The sequence below is a fragment of the Liolophura sinensis genome, chromosome 11 (assembly GCF_032854445.1).
Source record: "Liolophura sinensis isolate JHLJ2023 chromosome 11, CUHK_Ljap_v2, whole genome shotgun sequence".
In the NCBI taxonomy this organism is placed as follows: domain Eukaryota; kingdom Metazoa; phylum Mollusca; class Polyplacophora; order Chitonida; family Chitonidae; genus Liolophura; species Liolophura sinensis.
In genome coordinates, this window is record NC_088305.1 from 32,152,418 (window position 1) to 32,171,105 (window position 18,688).

Consider the following 18,688-nt stretch of genomic DNA (forward strand, 5'->3'; position numbering starts at 1 on the left):
CGGACAAACTTTATTGCTGCAGAAGCAAGTTGATCTTTTGACTTTTGGCATTAGATTTTACCAGAATAATCAAACGTTTTTCTCTCTCCGTAAATGTTTATTTAAACAAGGCACATGATTCAACTTCCGTTCCTACATTTTGTACATTTGCTCGAAGAAAGCGGCATCGATCGTGTAATCCTTCGTGCTCAACGCGGATGGTTCTGCATCTGCGGGGGTGTCGTGGACAAGAGATTTCCTCTTGTCTCTGTTACCCAGAGGTTTAAGAGAGGCCTTTCTCTTGGGTCCATGCCTGGTCTCCTTACTAAAGGCGTAAAAAAATAACTTTCTTTGTATTTTTTAATATATTTTTCATTTCACAACGGCAGTCTATTATGTGTGGAGAAATCGCCCCTAAAACCATAGTTAGCTGGCTACAGCATAGCCAATATACAAATGGAAAGGCTGTAAGCTGTATTGTACATTTGGGTTGAAGGTTGAAAGAAATTTTTATTTTTAAAAAAGATTTATTCTTTAAATTGTCAAGTGAAAGCATTAACCTTGAGAACAAATATATATATATATATATATATATATATATATATATATATACCTTACCTGTCCACTGTTTGACCCATCTCCAGATCTAGTAACAGCCTGGTCAGACACCATGTGCTGCTTACCTGTCCACTGTTTTACCCATCTCATTTTCTAGTAACAGCCTGGTCAGACACCATGTGCTGCTTACCTGTCCACTGTTTGACACATTTCCTTGTCTAATAACAACCTGGTCAGACACCATGTGCTGCTTACCTGTCCACTGTTTGACCCATCTCCTCAGCTAGTAACAGCCCGGTCAGAGACCACCTGCTTCTTACCTGTTCACTCTTTGACCCATCCCCTGATCTAGTAACAGCCTGATCAGGCACCATGTGCTGCTTTCCTGTCCACTGTTTGACCCATCTCCTCATCTAATAACAGCCTGGTTAGAGACCTTCTGCTTCTTTCCTATCCATTGCTTGACCCATGTTCTCGTCTACTAACAGCCTGGTCAGAGGCCGCCGGCTTCTTACCTATCCACTGTTTGACCCATCTCCTTATCTAGCAACAGTCTGATAAGGGACCCTGTGCTGCTCACCTGTCCACTGCTTGACCCATCTCCGCATCTAGTAACAGCCTGGTCAGAGACTGTCTGTTTCTTACCTGTCCACTGTTTAACCCACCTTCTTATCTAGCAACAGTCCATTTAGAGACCATGCGCTTTTATCTGTCCATTCTTTCATCCATCCCCTCGTCTAGTAGCAGCCTGGTCAGAGACGGTCTTCCTCTTACCTGTCCACTGTTTGACTGCTGTCCTCATCTAGTAACAGCCTGCTGAGAGACCGTCTGCTTCTTACCTGTCTACTGTTTGACTAGTGTCCTCATCTAGTAACAGCCTGGTCAGAGACCGTGTGCTTCTTACCTGGCCACTGTTTGACTGGTGTCCTCATCTTGTAACAGCCTGGTCAGAGACCTTCTGCTTCTTACCTGTCCACTGTTTGACTCGTGTTCTCATCTAGTAACAATCTGTTCAGAGACCATCTGCTTCTTACCTGTCCACTGTTTGGCTCGTACCCTCGTCTAGTAACAGCTTGATTAGAGACCGCACGCTGGCTTTGTATCGTGACTGGTTACTCCAGTGTTGGTAATTCTGTTTTAGGGATTGGCTGCTCCTACGATCTGCAGCCCCCTTAGCAGGACTGTTATGTCTGTTTTCTTTATCATCGTAGCCGATCTTAATTAACTCCCTATCGGACGACTTAGTGAATTGCCTGGATGACTAAATACAAAGAAAATTAATTATATTTTACTTATGATTACACCTGCTAGCACGTACATGTGGCTACTACAAACCACAGGGCCTGCTTCCACGTACATGTAACTACTACAAACCACAGGGCCCATTAGCACGTATATGTAGCTACTACAAACCACAGGGCCCGCTAGCACCTACATGTAACTACATCTATTATGGGGACGTATAGATCTGACATCTGTTTCACTCTTCACAGCTTAGCTTACAGAAATAAAGATCTGTACTCTTCCATTCACTAACCTGGAGTTTTCGAGTATGTTGTCCTAAACATATTAAAGCTGTACGATACAGAATCATGTTTTCTGTAATCCTTCGGTAATTCTTACTTCATACCAAGTAGTTTTTTGTGAATAATGCAGATCATAACCTCACAATTAACGCAAATGTATCTGTTACACCGGAAGAAAGCCAAACTTTGCTAACCGCCATTTTCATTTAGTCGGCCGCACTCGGCATCGTCCGGAAAAAGATAAACTAGTGGAATAATTTCCTGGGAATCAATAAGATTTATTTATTTGATTGGTGTTTTACGCCATACTCAAGAATATTTCACTCATACGACGGCGGCCAGCATTATGGTGGGTGGAAACGAAATCAATAAGATGTACACCATATGAAGGGTGATTGACAAATTGTTTGGGAGTCTTAACTTGAGTTTATGAGTTAATAATGAACAGGAATGACCTATAATCAGTTATATTGTGAAAAAAGATAATTTAAGAATTTAAAAATCTGAAGTAAGAGCAGCCGAGTCCATCTTAGCAACCGAGTCACCTGATTTGAAAATGACGGCTTGTGAAGATCTGATGCCTTCCGAGTGGGCGCTTTGGTTACATTTGTGTTATTTGCGATGTTATGGCCTGTATTATTTCCCACATAATGAGGTGATATGAATTAAACATTACTTTAAAATCACGGAACACTTCTTTTTGTGGCGTTCAACATTGGCACTTTGGTGACAGTACAGATGACATGGCCGAGTGTCAGGTTTAGTGAATTTAACGGTTCAGAGTAGTTAATGTGAACGCTAAGCTGGGATCATGGCCAACCGATCTCAGATCTAGGCGACTTAATGCCTACAGTGCTGGTTTCAATCGAAGTTACGTGCTCGTCTACCTTAAGATTTATTTATTTATTTCATTGGTGTTTTACGCTGTACTCAAGAATATTTCACTTATACGACGGCGGCCAGCATTAAGGTGGGGGGAAACCGGGTAGAGCCCGGGGGAAACCCACGACCATCCGCAGGTTGCTGCCAGATCTTCCCACGTACGGCTGGAGAGGAAGCCAGCATGAGCAGGACTTGAGCTCACAGCGACCGCATTGGTAGTATTAATGTCCTACTGAAGAATTTTGCACTTCTGCAATGGTTTTCAGTTTATTTTTGGATGAAACCGGAACGCCCTGTGTAAACGACAGACGTTCGGGCAAGAAAGTTTTAACAAAATAAATGTCGAAAGCGACAGACATACAGTACAACCGAACCCTAGCCGAATATCCTCCGCCCACCGTGGTCGGACTATACGTGGGTGGTGCAGCCAAGGAGCCAAAAGATATTCGGCTAAGGTCCGGTTGTACTGTACTTGATATTCTCAGATACAAGACAGATAACAAGAAGGTAATAATACTCACATGTTCAACTTTTGGTGTCAGCCTATTGCTAACGTCTCCACTCTTCAGCCCTGGAAAATGCATATATCTAAATTGCAAATGAGCCTTTTACGACGAATATATAATCTTGAATTTAATAGCTCAAATCAACTTAGATCCAGTGTAAGATATATGCCGGGGGTGAGTTAATGTCATCCCGCATGCACGCAGTACGGAGCAGCCTTTGTTGTGATTTAACAACCGTTCATTCGCATCCGCCCGTTTTTCTTTAGCTTAAATGTACTTAAGTAATTGTATAACAGAGGTAAATGGAACTAGTTTTAATAGAATTATAGGACAAACGAATAATTAATCTGTTACTACTTCTGACATATACACCTTTGACTGATTGTGGTGTTGGCTGTTCTGTACCACAAGTACAATGTGCACCATAGATGTGAGGAAGAATTATTGCTCAAATCAAGACGCCTTAAGGATCAACAACCTTTACAAGCTGTATGGTAGTCTCCTATACGGAACCATGGAGCTGTCTGATAGTCTGTTGTACGGAACCATGGAGCTGTCTGATAGTTTGCTGGTGAAACTATCTGATAGTCTGTTGTACGGAACCAGGAAGCTGTCTGATAGTCCGTTGTACGGAACCACGAAGGTGTCTGATAGTCTGTTGTATGGAACCATGAAGCAGTCTGATAGTCTGTGGTACGGAAACATGAAACTCTCTGATAGTCTTTTATGCGAAATCATGAACCTGTCTGATACTCTGTCATACGGAACCATGAAGGTGTCTGATAGTCTGTTGTACGGAACCACAAAGGTGTCTGATAGTCTGTTGTACGGAACCATGAAGCAGTCTGGTAGTCTGATGCACGGAACCATGAAGCTGCCTGATAGCTTGTTTTACGGAACTATGAAACTGCCTGATACGGAGAGCACCAGCCTGAATATCAACTGCACAGTAATCTGGGAATTAAATTTTTCTCTATACTGATGCTAATATTACGGTTTATACAGTTGAAAACAAACAAACATGAAACAAACACCCGAAATGCACCCAATGGCATACATTCCATAAAACTGACATTTACCGTATTTTTCATAGTAATCTTTGTAGTCACGTGACCTTAAGCAGCTACCCACGTGAAAGTTGAAATTCTGCACAGTGTCCGGTCCTGCACCGTTCTCCGGCCTAGGTTTGTATTCCAGCAGTTGCTGTAGGCTGCCGATTGGGTGTTCCTTCTTGTAACAGGCCGAGCAAGAAGTCATGTTTTAGAGCAAAATTCTGATATGATTTAGGATAGGAGTCAATTGACATGACTGTAGGGCTTATTTGTGACCAGTTATAATTTGATTATGCAAGTGTTCCATCTGCTTTTATGTTTAAGCAGGTGTTGTATCGGATTTAATATCACGAAACCTGTTTAAAAGCACTTAACCATTCGTGGATCAAAATGAAGATCTACTGATAAATTATTTATTTATTAATCTATTAATTAATTTATTTATTTATTTATTTATTTATTTATTTATTTATTTATTTATTTCTCTTTTGTTAAGGTGGGTGGGGTAGGCCAGGAGGGAAGAGAACAATGCCCATAGTGCTTTTAAACATGCACAAACCGAAACTAACCGAAAAGTAAATCTCAACAAACGACATAAAGAGGTTACAAGATCAAGTGTCTTAGGTCCATTTGATAAACTCAATGCAATAACACCGCAATAAGAAAAGACCAGCCAGAAATTGACGTTTGATATCTTTCCGAGGTCCGTAACGTAAGGCACACTTTAACTATCCGATTGCCATTGGCTCCTCCTAATTCTCGTGTCGACTACCCTGATTACTGTTTTGACAATTGCAGTCTGTATTGGACTGTGCTTAGTTTTGAATAAGAATAAAATGAACATAAACGCACAAATAGAGGAATTTCTAGTTTAAACTGTTGTTGTTGTCGTGGAAGGTAAAAACAATGCTATTCTGACATGTGACTTGTGAAAAATGTTAGATTACCTTTGTTGACATTAATTTACCGGTCACCTGTTTCAGCGCGTTTTAGAGGCACAAATGCCACTTGTCTCCACAGGAACTTCTTATATTCACAAAGTGAATGTGCCGATGTGGCGTTAAGCCATAATCATTCATTCATTCATTCTCAGTTTTTCCATCGTTCGTCAACGCTAAATTTTATTTTGTGAAATTGTTGCCAGACGCCTATCTTACGGTATTTGTGATCAAAAATTCTTGCCTAATATTTTTGACAGGTCACATGATACAATGGGACTTTTTGAATCTTTAGCGACAAAAGAGTTCCGTATACAAGTAAGTAATGGGTTTCCACTTACGAAGATTTTGTTGGCGAATCTGACGAGAGACGATGCCTCGCTTTCGGTTACAGATCGAAGATGGTCATCGATAATCACTGGATCAATTTTATCCCCCTGCATGCTGTCCGAAGTTGATCTAAAATCAGGATGTGATTTCGTTTGCACGATAACAATACTCACTCACTCACTCCCACCCTAAAGCTGGCCGCCGTTGTATGAGTGAAATACTCGACAGTGCGGCATAAAACACCAATCATATAAATAAATCAATAAAAAAATCAATAAATAAATACAATTGTTCATGATCCTATGTATTGTTACGGAGTAAAGATGTATATTTACTCAAGCAGGCAGATGTCACTGCGCTACAAGGACGGAAAGACTTGATACCCTTTGTAAGGGAATGGTGAGACACAATGGTGCTACAAGGGCGGTAAGATTTGATACCCTTTGTAGGGGAATGGTGAGACACAATGGCGCTACAAGGACTGTAAGATTTGATACGTTTGTAAGGGATTAGTCAGACACAATGGCGCTACAAGGACCGTAAGATTTGATACCCTTTGTAAGGGAATGGTGAGAGACAATGGCACTACAAGGGCGGTAAGATTTGATACCCTTTGTAAGGGAATGGTGAGAGACAATGGCGCTACAAGGACTGTAAGATTTGATACCCTTTGTAAGGGATTGGTGAGACACAATGGCGCTACAAGGGCCGTAAGATTTGATACCCTTTGTAAGGGAATGGTGGGAGACAATGGCGCTACAAGGACCGTAAGATTTGATACCCTTTGTAAGGGAATGGTGAGAGACAATGGCGCTACAAGGACTGTAAGATTTGATACCCTTTGTAAGGGAATGGTGAGACACAATGGCGCCACAAGAACCGTAAGATTTGATACCCTTTGTAAGGGAATGATGAGACACAATGGCGCCACAAGGAGTGTAAGACTTGTAACCTTTTGTAAGGGAATGGTGAGACACAATGGCGCCACAAGGAGTGTAAGACTTGCTACCTTTTTTAATGGAATGGTGAGACACAATGGCGCCACAAGGAGTGTAAGATTTGCTACCTTTGTAAGGGAATGGTAAGACACAATGGCGCCACACGGACTGCCCTTGCTACCTTTTGTAAGAGAATGGTGAGATACAATCGCGCTACAAGGACGGTAAGATTTGTAACCTTTTGTAAGGGAATGGTGAGACACAATGGCGCCACAAGGAGTGTAAGACTTGCTACCTTTTGTAATGGAATGGTGAGACACAATGGCGCCACACGGACTGCCCTTGCTACCTTTTGTAAGGGAATGGTGAGACACAATGGCGCTACAAGGACTGTCCTTGCTACCTTTTGTAAGGGAATGGTGAGACACAATGGCGCTACAAGGACTGTCCTTGCTACCTTTTGTAAGGGAATGGTGAGACACAATGGCGCCACAAGGACTGTCCTTGCTACCTTTTGTAAGGGAATGGTGAGACACAATGGCGCCACAAGGGCTGTCCTTGCTACCTTTTGTAAGAGAATGGTGAGACACAATGGCGCCACAAGGACTGTCCTTGCTACCTTTTGTAAGAGAATGGTGAGACACAATGGCGCCACAAGGACTGTCCTTGCTACCTTTTGTAAGGGAATGGTGAGACACAATGGCGCCACAAGGGCTGTCCTTGCTACCTTTTGAAAGGGAATGGTGAGACACAATGGCGCCACAAGGACTGTAAGATTTGCTACCTTTTGTAAGAGAATGGTGAGATACAATGGCGTTATTTTACTTGTTGACGTTAAAGTAAATCACTGATGATTTCCACACATATGCCGATATCTGATTACTCATTTATTCATGCCAATGTTGTAAACCTGACAACGTCTGACAAGATTCCTGTTTTAAGCCACTCAAGTACTATAGCAGTAAGGTGTCATGTACGTGGTTATTCTTTTACCAGTTTTTCACACTATGACTTATGAATCAAATGATGAAAGTCAAATTATATTAAATTCGCAAACTACCACAAACTATGTTTGGTTTGGGCCGTCATAAATCAGTTCGCCTACACTACAAACCGTTTTTGCATGAGTTGTCTTTCCCTGAAATGTCTTCTCCGGTCGGACTTGTCCCTTGACACCATTTCGTTGACGCCTTTGAAATCCCACTGAGAAAGAATGGAGGAGAGCAAACCTAGCACCATTTCTCATAAAATATATATAAAGATATCATACTTTTGTTGAACACAAAGAGTATGCAATTGTACAAAATGTTATGCTATATTCCAATGGTACAACATTCTTGAATATGGCGTTAAACACCAATTAAGTAAATAAATATTCCAATCTACACTCTTGAGTAAATACATTATACACTGATACTGATACTTAAAGTTTGATTAAAGTTTGAGTTTAATTAAAAACCGTTTTGTGGAAAGATACCATATATGGACGCGCCCGCTTCGGTGGCCTAAAGGTCAGAGCGTCCGCGTCGAATTCGAGTGAGTGAGTGAGTGCTTGGGGTTTAACGTCGTACTCAACAATTTTTCAGTCATATGACGACGAAGGAATCATTAGGGTGCATGTACGTATAATGTGCCTCCTTGTTGCAGGACGGATTTCCACCGCTCTTTTATTTAGTGCTGCTTCACTGAGACCACTTACCGAAGGCAAGTAAGCCGCCCCGCCCGAGCCATTATACTGATACGGGTCAACCAGTCGTTGCACTATCCCTTTCATGCTGAACGCCAAGCGAGGAAGTTACAACTTCCTCTTTTAAAGTCTTAGGTGTGACTCGATCAAGGATTGATCCTGGATCTACCGGTCCCGAAGCGGACGCTCTACCAACTGTGCTATCCGGGCCGGTTTCGAATTCGAGAGACACCGTGGATCAAAACCGGGTCAGGTCATACCAAAGGTTTTTAAAATTGTATTTGTTGCTGCCTCGATTGCCGTTCAGAACTGAGAGGCTAGAGCAAAGAAACAGGATTGGTTGGCCGGGTGTCAGCATAATGTGACTGTATAGGGTGTCATGTTTGGTGTCTTTGGCATGATGCTTCAGTGGCGGAAGCACAATAACGACATGGACTCGCAATGCTACAGGAAGACACATTATATATACTCACACCTGATGACTTCTCGTCGTCAAATTGTTAAGTTCGACGGAAAACCCCATGCATACATAAATACATACATACATACATACATATGAGCACGTTGGCTGTTTATGATATTGTGTGTTTCGATGTGAGTGATTTATGTTTGCAAAGTATGAACGGTTAAGTCTGTTCAATCTGAGTGATATCGCATAAATAGGAAGAAGTATGCCTTTGGGTGGTCTGGTAATTCACATGTCTGTACTCCCTCTGGTCTGAGAGGTCACTGAGGTGATGCTACTAAAAATGGACAAGGAGGCTTCGAGAAATTGTAGGAAATAATTAGTCGGCATGTCACGATTAGTAAGTCTCTTCTGTTGCGCTAGAATGCATTGTGACGCGTTCGTCTATACAAAGAAATGTCAGATGGACTGTTCCTGTTAGTATATTCCCCAATCAATGTGGAGTAGAAGGTTATTGATGGAGAATGACATAAAGATAGCGTGACACACTTCTTATGTAGGCCTATCTCTGGTCATATGATTTATGGAAAATGACAGGTTCCCCAGGACGCTATGCCGTTTTGGTTGGAGGGACGTTTTCATTTGATGACAATTCCTCTGGGAAGCTTAGATATTCCCAGTATTACTCAGAGGATATAACAACGTTTTTAAAGCCTACCGGTATCTCATTTCCCTTAAAACACGCGCGTCTAAACAGTAGATAGTGACGCAGTTAGTCATTGTTGAAAATTCTTTTACAAAAAGCATCGTCTATTTAAACAAATTGCAAACCTTTGGACATTAAGCTAGTGACAATGCTCTGGATTTGTAGCCTCTAGGCTGTTTCACAATAAAAAAAAAACACATGCACATTTAAGATCATTTAAGGTATGAGGAGGGCACAATCACAGCTTGGCATCCTATTCTTTCCAAGTACATACGTATACTTGGGTTCTTACGTCAAACTTTAGATTTTTTACGACGACAATTCATTCGGTGCTTGCCTGTATATACACTGTGCATTCTTGTGGATGGGCGACTCTATGCCACCAAAATCCATGTGCCACTGAAGTATTATGAAGAAGACACCAGACATGACACTCCACCCTGACACTGGACTAACAAGTACTGTTTCCTTCCCGTAACTTCTCAGTGCTGGACGCAGAGGTATATGCAACAGGTCCTTCGTATGATCCCACCGGGTTTGATCCCAAATCTTTTGTCATCGAGGCGGACGCCTAACAGCGAGCACCGAAGCGGTTTGTACTTTCATATGTTCAGTTTCCTGTCGGCGTGGTTGTGACTTTGTGCTAAGCCCTAAGCAATCTGTTACTACATTTTGTACACGTATACATATGTAGGCCTACAGTAAAGAACAAATTATTATGCTTTCGGACTGATTTGTAAAATGCTCAAAGAAGATGCAATGCCACTTCCAGGCTTGTGGCAAGTGAAACCAAGAAGCTGTCTTAAACTTATGTCAGATATACGTAGTCTTGTCTTCAAAACATCTCTAAAATAGTTACTTACTTCAGGAAATTGTCTTGGACTTTTATGGCAAGATTGAAAATTACCGCTGAGACTGTCAGATTTAAAGACAGCTTCTTAATCCCGTGCCAAGGGGCCGATTCATCAAAAGATTTTTGACTTAAGTCAGAATTTGAAATATGATCTTAAAGCTTATTTTTGTCGTCATTAGAAATTAAAAGCTTGTCCACCTCATCAGTGTTATCTTTAGACAAATATATTCAAATTTTAACTTCCTGTTCCAAAAACTAAGTTTCGTGAATAAGTTTCAAATTTTGACTCATGTCAGAAATAACATTGTGGATTTGTCCCCAGGCATATATATTCAGTAAGACATATATTACGATTAAGCTAGAACAGTTCGTCTGACGATCTCTGATTGGTTTTTTGTTTTCAGAAGCCACCAGAGGGCTACACTCACCGACGGGTAGCTTTCTTTCCTGGGTCCGGCAGAGGCATCAAAATACAGCTCACGGTGTTTATCGTTGATATACTTCTCCCTGAAATGAATTGAGACGTTAAACCCTAATTACTCACTCACTAACTGAAATGAGCTGAGACGTTAAACCCTAAGCACTCACTCACTAACTGAAATGAGCTGAGACGTTAAACCCTAAGCACTCACTCACTAACTGAAATGAGCTGAGACGTTAAACCCTAATTACTCACTCACTAACTAAAATGAGCTGAGACGTTAAACCCTAATTACTCACTCACCAACTGAAATGAGCTGAGACGTTAAACCCTAATTACTCACTCACTAACTGAAATGAGCTGAGACGTTAAACCCTAATTACTCACTCACTAACTGAAATGAGCTGAGACGTTAAACCCTAATTACTCACTCACTAACTGAAATGAGCTGAGACGTTAAACCCTAATTACTCACTCACTAACTGAAATGAGCTGAGACGTTAAACCCTAAGCACTCACTCACGAACTGACGTTAATTGAAGCATTATTTATTTATGTATTTATTTATTGTTTTACCGCCATACTCAAGACTTCTTCACCCATATCCCATGGCAGCCAGTTTATAATGTAAAGAAAATGTGAAAGAAATGGATTAAGAATAACAGAAAGCCACGGTTCGGTTGCACGAAACTTCAAAGGTCCAGTAAATTGCTTAAGTCCGAGTTTTGTGGCCTAAGTCCAGGATAGAGTGTTTCTCGACAAAAATTAAGTCAAACACTTCAGTAGTATAATAATACATTGCTAAAGCATTGCAAGTAGGCCTATTCTTACCTGCTTACCTGGAGTATTATAAGATAGTATTCCGTCATTCTGAGCATAATGTCCTGGGGGCTGTTTCTCAAAGGGGACGTAACGTTACGCCGGTCGTAAATGCCAAGGGCACGTGTGCTGTCAGTATGACGTCATGGTGATTAGACCGGCGGAACGTTACGCCCCCTGTGAGAAACAGCCCCCGTGTTAATGTAATAGGGTCTTTATGTTGCAGTAATCGAATATATGTGTTACCGGTAAGTTTAACAAAATTAGCTGCCGCTGTAGTAGAATGCATTCTAGCATCACACAGATAAGAGACTTTCTGTTGATTTTAACAGATTATTGTTTTTTTGTTTTGGAGTAATGTTCGACGTACAGCAGGTATGCACATCGTATTGATGGGTGAGTGCAAAGTCTACGGAACACGATCGTACCAAGGTGATCATCCTGTCGTAAAGTCGCGGCCAACTTAACAAAGTCTTGGTCAAGGAAATTTCAAAACGTAACAAATTATAATATTTTAATATTAATGATAATGATAATTCAGAAACTGACTGGACTGATAAAAAAAACTGTCAAACTATCAAACTGTCGTCGCTGCTCTGGTGAAAACTTCTTGTCCGTGGCATTAATCAACAATGAAATAAATAAATATATAAATAAAAACAATGTATACCTAGAGAAAACTGTGACTATCTCTTAAACTTAACAGACACTGTGTTGTCAGAAGATGCAAAATGTATTCAATTCAATGTATTGCATTAAGTACAGCCCGAATATTTAATTGATTCAACATCAGAATTCTATCAGACTGACAAGATATCGTGTTGAACATGATATTCAAGCATTCCAACAACAGACTTTCTATTTAAATTAACAGATTTCTTTTCAGAGTGCAGACAAGATTCTATGGCTTTTTGTTATATCTTATAACTTTATTACTGCAGATCGTGTCTCAAGGAAGTGTGCTGACTTGTACGGTTTTACAGGCTCTATCTGAATAGGTTGCACATGCGCAATCGGGGAAATGAGTGCAGGATTTGCCTCCGACCCGGAGAGTGAAGTAGCATTGACTGGATTAGCTGGCACACAGACATTTTAGATTGGTGACACACTATAAATGTCTGCTCTGCTAGTTTGCACCTGGTTAAAATATATCACAATTTTGTCTGTGTTGAATAGAAATAAAAACTTTTCATTACGGTCAGTATTACGACCCACACCAACAGAGGTTACCAGGGTAATAAAAAGGTATGACTTCGTTCAGCAAGGACAATTGAATAAAAAATATGGTGGTCACGCTACATGTAGGTGGAGTTTTTCCTATGAAGAGAAAAGTGTAAGCTCCATGTACCAGTATGACATGATACCACTGTAAAATTAGAGGATATATATTTTTGTGGCCGACGTTTACAAATTTACAACATAAATAGTCAGGAAAATCAATTCGCTCGTCTAACGTTAAGAATGTAGATACAGCTTTGTGTGTGCACGTGAATACTCACAGTTTCCATGAAACCAGACGCGCCACATCATTGACGTCACGGGTAGTGACCGGCATGGCTGCAGGGGAGGGAGGCCTGCGTCCCAGGCCCTCTCTGACTAAAATGTCCCCTTCCCTAACCAGAAGAAGAAACTCTTCCCGCGTCTCTATGTCCTTGAGACAAGTGGTCCAGTGACGTTATCCCGCCGTAAGACACTCACCTCGCTGTTATTGACCCAGTTTGACTCGTCAATACCCAGAGTAGCTGTAATCTACCTGGCCCCGGGCTGTCATACGGGGAGGATTACCTGTAGAGCCCATTCTACCTGTAAATCAACGACATGTCAGGTAATTTTGCATGATCACCAGTGCTTGTGTCTCTACACCTGTATTGTACCTCAGGTGCGCGGTGTACCATGCAGGTAATTACAGGTACCTGTATAGCTGGCAACTATCAAGCCGGCGATTGACACTTTATCCTAAGTTAATGACACTAGTATATATCAATTTACACAAAAGCTTACTATTTTACATTGGGTATTCCATGGTGATGCGGAATCATGGATGAAATCATCATTAAATGCCCAGGTGAACAATTCAACTAATGAATAATTTCCATACATTAAAAGAGGGATTAAAAATAATCGCAGTCAAATTGTATTTTTGCGCAAAGAGCCATTTCAAGTAAAATATACTTAGCCCATGTATAATGGACAAATCGCCAGTCACTAAATGATAGTTCATTCATTCATTCATCCACTCCTTCATTTAATCATTCATCCATTCACTCATTCATTCATTCATTCATTCATTCAATCAATTTGTTTGATTGGTACATGTATTTTAAAGAATAACTCAGATAATGAAGTAGAGACATCGGCGTGTAAAAGTGAAAGGTTTCACAAGCTTTCGACCTACAGGCTGGGATCTTTATCAAGTGACTAACCACTTTGGTCGACAGCTTGTGAAAACTTTTACATTTACGTTGTGATCACTCGACTTAGTACTGTTACTGTTAGAATTATTGAATCCATATATGACTATGAGTCTTAAGCAGTATATAACTCGGTAATAGTTTCGAGGAAAACAATACTCAAATAAATGAATTTTATCGCAGTAGATAAGAAGTCATTCACGAACGGACTGATCGCGAGTGGAAGAAACCGAATAGTCGTTTGTCCCCACACTGGTAATTTTACCAGAATATAGCCTATGCACGTGCTTAATTAGCAGTTATTTTATCATATTATTTTACAAACGATGTAACACCAATGAATTGACGACTAACGTTAAATTGAACTTGATGAAGGTGATAAGTTTCCACTAAATGACAGAAGAGGCCATATCAAGGTTAGAGTTGATCGGTATATCCAGGCCAAATACTCTTTATAACCTCTATAACCATGGTCGCCAGTAACCCGATCTGCTTGTCTAAATATTTTATCTGGCTGTAATCCAAATACGGCCGTTATAAATGACAAAATATATGTGCAGTGTGTCAATGTGCAAAACAAGGGAGTAGAAATATAGGCCCTATATGTAAAACCGGTAAAATGAATTATCTAATATTCTGCAGAGCAGTGAATTCAGTCTGCGTTAGAGAGGTACTTTTCTTCGCTCTGCTTAAGCACTGCGATACATAGGTAATTTTGTGGCCTAAATACCCACTTACTCTACTCAGGAATCCACGAAACTATTTCTGACTTGTCAAATTTTGAATTATAATCTTAAAGCTTATTTTGGGGCTTTTGCAATAGAAATTGTGTCCCCTTATCAATGCTATCTAAATTTCAACTTCTAGCATCAAAAACTAAGCATCGTAAAGAGTTTTTAAATTTTGACTTAAGTCAGAAACAGCTTTGTGGGATCGGCCCCTGGGAGTTTGTGAAACTGACCCCTGCTCCCTTTGCATTGTTTAATGCGACTGTAAGTTCTGTGTGATTGCAACATAGCATTTTGAGTAATTATAGTCTAGCGAGGTCTAATAATTTGCAACTACCAATTTTTTTCATCTCATTCCACTTAAGCCATGGTGCAGGGGGCGTGTAATTTTGTACTTATCAGACATTTACATAAACAATTAGAATTAAAACTCTAACTAAGGTAAATTGACAGGAGGTCGTATTTCAACTGTTACGTGTGACTATTTTCCAATAACCACAGTGTCGTTTTATACTCCTCGCTGTAAACCTTTTCTTATAGTATATACGTCTGCACAAAATAGACGACTTTTACTTAGCATAACATTGTTGGCAACTTTTGGCACTTGGTTCAAAACTCTTAGAAGTATACAATTAGGCCGAAAGACCGGCACACACACCAGAAAAAAAATAAACTGGGAACACATTTCTAAGATGTGGTACAAACCAGCGAAAACCAGGGAGCCAAGTGCATAGAGAACCTCCCACGATGAAAGTTATTAGGACCTAAGCACCAATATACCGTTGTACACAAAACTACATGTAGTTAACGTGTTTCATTCGTCTCCCTGTGGCTGCTGGCGATACTCCAGGTTCCTGACATGTTAGTTCACTCAAAGCCCGCGGCGAAGCCCGACGTCGGGAAAGTCAGCGGTATGTGTTACAGCGTCTTACGTCACACGACGTGACGCCACTTTCAGAACATTGGGACGTCACATCCACAAATAGGGGGAGCTACTCTCCACTAGTGAGTCGCGGGCGACGTTCTGGAATTATCCCCCCTATATAGAGCTTTTCTGTGCCTGGAGACTGTGTCGTCTGCTCTCTGCATTTCTTTGCATCGCATGTTTAATAGAGATTTTAAAGACTATTACTGTATGATTTTGAAATTTGTTCCGTTGATGAGACGGTCAGCATTTCGAGTTTTTTGGTGAGTTAATTTCTTTTGAATTTACTTGTTTTGATTTCATCTGGAAATGCATCCATGAACGGTGCTGCATTAGGCCAACCGTGTGCCGTGGCTGGTCACTAGCGGGTAGCCATGTACAGCGAATGGGGTTATTTGTAAAATCTGATTTAGTGATTTGACTTAGTGATTAGAACTTCCGATTGTGGCCTTATTGGACGGTCTCTAGATGATTAAATATCACCATAGGCGACGTTTAATTTAACTTAGTACTGACCACTGAGAGCAAAGAAAAACTACAAGTACTAACTTACTATATAACCAGGAAATGTTACCTAAGGAATAAAAGTTACAAATCTTTCAATCTCGGCTCTAGGTGTACATGTAGGAAAAGTAGGTCTAATTTGCACTGTCGTTGCTACCCTTTTTTCCACTCTCTGTGGCGTTACATAGGTTAACCCTACGTCCTACCCATAATAAAACTTATGAAATACGATATTAATTTGTTTTACCTGTAAATATAAAAAAATATTTTATACTCAAATGATTTCAAAAAATTATAAAATAAAATATAAAATTATTGAACATGTTACGCGTGTTATTGATACCCCTCAACATTTTATAGTTTCTTTTTTTGTCATTACGGGGTGGTGGGGGGGTCTATAAGCCAACCCGTGAATGTAAAAAAAATTGGCAAAGTTAGAAAATAGTGTAGGAAGCACATCTATAGGCTGATGATAATCTCTATTTCAAACTGGAATCCAGTCGAAATGACATGGTTTTGAAATATATCTATCGATGTTTACGTGAAAAGAAAAAAAATGAGAAATGTGTTTCACTCGATTGTCAAAAGGTAGTTTATACTACTTTCGACATTAGGACAACGGAAGGCGGAAAAGTTCTGGCTTGTTGTTTACGTTTGAATTCATTTATACGTAATAGGATTGAATATGTAATTTTTCCATTACAGTGGTATGATTCAGTGTAAACGTGCATTACATAAAAGTAACTTATCATTTAGACAGTTAGGCCTTCCATATTATGCAGCATTATGTTACTCAGTCTAAATGTATTTCTTTTGTATGACGTGTGTTTTATTTATCTCAGGTTGTGATTTTCACACAGAGTTTGCTGCATAATCAGAAAATCTTAATGGATGTGGACCATGGTTTCTTCTCCAACCTCTTTGAGGCGTACAATACGAGTGCTGTGTGGAAAGCCATGGATTCCTGGTACAGGGCATCAGAGACAGTGGCCGTCACATCCTGGGGTTATGCTCTTCTCTACTACGATTATATCATGTCTCTGCTGAGCAATCTAATTGATAGGATTCCAGGTATGATAATTATTCATTTATTGGGACTCAGCTTAGATAAGGCAAATTGCGGTAAGTGAATAAACATGTAATTTTATTGTATATCTATGTCAGTGTTTATTTCCTTCGTTTTTCGCTTTATTATAGAATGTTTACAACCCACCCAAGTCCATAAATACAGAACTGACTGATAGATTGATTGATTGTTAATAAACTAGCTGTTACAAGACTAATTTTAATACATCAAAGAAAAATATATGCAATTGTTACAACGCATAAATATAAAGATATAAATATATCACCAGGTATTAAAATACTGTGTATATCTGGACTAGGTTTCAGTAATATTATTAAACTAAGTAAGCTGCAAAACTGTAATCATTTCCCGTCAGTGCTCACTGATCCTATGACTGTCTTGCATAGAGTACACCCTGATCAGCTATTACGGTGTAATACAAGGTCTACATTAGTCTTGATATTAGTCTTGATATTAGTGTGGTCATGTGTTGACAGCATACCCCATTGTGAAGAGCCTGATATCGCCTGTGACTTTGCCCCAGCTGTATGCCTTCCTCTGTGGAGTCTGTATTATGTGCTCCATTCTTGTCTGGCTGAAGATTGTCCCCACAGCATTCGGTAACAAGCATCTGTCTCTGACTGCATCACCTACATCAATCACATCTACATCACCCTCATCACCTCCATCTACATCATCTGCATCACCTACATCTCCGTCGCCTACATCTACATCACCTACATCTACATCTAGGAGTTTAACATTGCCCAATCTAGGTACATGTATTTACAGTTTATATCAATTTTCCACATCAATATTTAACACAAAAATGAAGTATGATTGTACATACACACTGTACCTCTATAGTATATTTTATCAATCAGTTCTCTTAATCCAGACAGCTGTATTCTTTCCTCATAATGTTGTAGATGAAAGGAAACCTCAAGAACTTGACCCAGTGAAAGAAAGCATATGTTCCTTGTATGATGTTTTTGACCTAGCCAAAGTAAGTACAGTTTCATGATAGAATGAAGAATGATCTGGATTGATTTAACCCTTTGAAGAAAATGAGCAATCTGTTGTGGGATATTAAATCCAGGGTACATTTATACTGAATTGAAATGCTCATTATTTTCACCAAACGAGCTGAATTTCCTATCCTGCATCTTTGGTCTTACTTATTGATGTAGATTTCCATTCCATTCTTTCTGTCACCAGACAGCCTACGAGAAGGGCCATACTGAAGCAGTGATGAAGGAGGTGGAGTCAAGAAACCTTGATGTCAACATGTCAGTTCCTATCAGTGGGCTATCACTTTTCATGGTAAACCCTTAGCTGCCTTTCATATATACTCCATGAATACACCTCTAAAAGTATACATATCCAAGTTGGTTGAAGAGTGGAGGAGACATTGGTTTAGAATTAGACACTTTATTTTGCCGGAAAAGAAACA

At 40.1% G+C, this 18,688-nt stretch overlaps 2 protein-coding genes across 5 annotated transcripts in view; one reads left to right on the forward strand and one right to left on the reverse strand.

Annotated features, from left to right (window-relative positions):
• Window position 1: 1 nt before the first annotated feature.
• On the reverse strand, window positions 2-15,628 carry LOC135477653 (uncharacterized). 2 transcript variants are annotated; one of them, XM_064757828.1, is made up of 9 exons: window positions 15,446-15,628; window positions 13,101-13,404; window positions 10,790-10,868; window positions 7,824-7,912; window positions 5,783-5,900; window positions 4,531-4,678; window positions 3,467-3,516; window positions 1,572-1,798; window positions 2-304 (listed from the first exon to the last, which is right to left on the reverse strand). In XM_064757828.1, exons 2-9 carry the CDS (start codon window positions 13,154-13,156, stop codon window positions 133-135), a joined length of 939 nt encoding a protein of 312 aa, XP_064613898.1. In that variant the 5' UTR covers window positions 13,157-13,404; window positions 15,446-15,628; the 3' UTR covers window positions 2-132. The 2 variants fall into 2 exon arrangements, with proteins under 2 accessions (XP_064613898.1, XP_064613897.1); XM_064757827.1 differs by having other exon boundaries at window positions 4,531-4,681.
• A 179-nt stretch (window positions 15,629-15,807) lies between these two features.
• Window positions 15,808-18,688, forward strand: part of LOC135477590 (poly [ADP-ribose] polymerase tankyrase-1-like) — a 9,429-nt gene continuing 6,548 nt past the window's right edge. Inside the window, exons 1-5 of one of the 3 annotated variants that reach the window (XM_064757752.1) lie at window positions 15,811-15,928; window positions 17,012-17,240; window positions 17,733-17,855; window positions 18,165-18,241; window positions 18,454-18,558. In XM_064757752.1, coding sequence (XP_064613822.1) covers window positions 17,057-17,240; window positions 17,733-17,855; window positions 18,165-18,241; window positions 18,454-18,558 — 489 coding nt within the window. In that variant the 5' untranslated portion in view covers window positions 15,811-15,928; window positions 17,012-17,056. Of the gene's footprint in view, window positions 15,929-17,011; window positions 17,241-17,732; window positions 18,242-18,453; window positions 18,559-18,688 lie in introns of all 3 variants that reach the window. The other 2 variants (XM_064757751.1, XM_064757750.1) reach the window with 2 other exon arrangements.